Source organism: Montipora foliosa, chromosome 1 (assembly GCF_036669935.1).
Source record: "Montipora foliosa isolate CH-2021 chromosome 1, ASM3666993v2, whole genome shotgun sequence".
Lineage (NCBI taxonomy): Eukaryota > Metazoa > Cnidaria > Anthozoa > Scleractinia > Acroporidae > Montipora > Montipora foliosa.
This window is the reverse complement of record NC_090869.1, coordinates 56569675-56570603: the sequence shown is the minus strand read 5'-3', so window position 1 is coordinate 56570603 and position 929 is coordinate 56569675. Positions and strand designations below refer to the sequence as shown.

At 39.3% G+C, this 929-nt stretch overlaps 1 protein-coding gene across 1 annotated transcript in view; it reads right to left on the bottom strand.

Annotated features, from left to right (window-relative positions):
- Positions 1-895: 895 nt before the first annotated feature.
- Positions 896-929, bottom strand: part of LOC137971525 (neuronal pentraxin-2-like) — a 1712-nt gene continuing 1678 nt past the window's right edge. Inside the window, exon 5 of the mRNA XM_068818341.1 lies at positions 896-929. This exon is cut by the window's right edge and continues 231 nt beyond it. Coding sequence (XP_068674442.1) covers positions 896-929 — 34 coding nt within the window.

Below are 929 nucleotides of genomic sequence, written 5' to 3'. Positions count from 1 at the left end.
AGTAAAATGTGTTTGGTGTTGTATTTGTCTCATTCATCTTCTTTCAAAGTTCAATGTTTTCATTCAAGAACACGTGGTCATATACTTTGTTACAACCACTAGTGGTTGTTTAATCAACCCCATCTTCCCCTGCTACCCTTTTAAACCCTCCGCGTGCTTTCACTTTATCACTATTTACTGACCATGCATGCGACCTGAATAGTGCGTTTCTGTTGGCTATCACGCTTGTGAATTATTAATGAATTGTACAATACTGTTAACTGATTACGTATAAGTTAATATACAATGTATCTATTATCTTATTGTAAGGGAAGGCTTCGGATATGGAGGGGAGGGTCCTCAGTAATTTTTTTACAAATTGGGGAGGGTCAGATGTTTTTGTTTGGGTATTTTTGAAGGGTCATGCATTAATCCATTCCAGAAAGAGGGAGGGCTACGACTTTTTTGGAAAAAAAGATTCTTAAATACCCCGGCCCACCCCCACCAATAAAAAACGTACCTTGCCTAAAACAATATTTTTGTCAGCAATAAATATTTCAAGTCTTCTTCTTCTTCATATGGTCGACATTTCGAAAATTTCACGCAAATTCTTTCTTGAAATGAAAATCTCCCATTGCACGAAATGCCGTCAATGGCCCCAACTGGATTGCGAAATAGAGCTTAGAGTGGAACACCATTTTCAATTTTGTGGATTGAGAGTGTGTGCTGCTAATAATCAGATGCCAGTTTCCCCATGCACTTAACCGCTGATTCAAAGCACACTGCTGGGGAGGCTATTCTAAAACGTCGGAAAAGCCGTGTTCCTCTGAGCCTTAGGGGGAACACACGTTTCTACAAGATCATTAATTTAGAGTCGTTGACTAAACTTAATTGATATGATGGGACGTGACTAATGCTAACATGGAAGCATTGCCGTTACGGTTACTCCA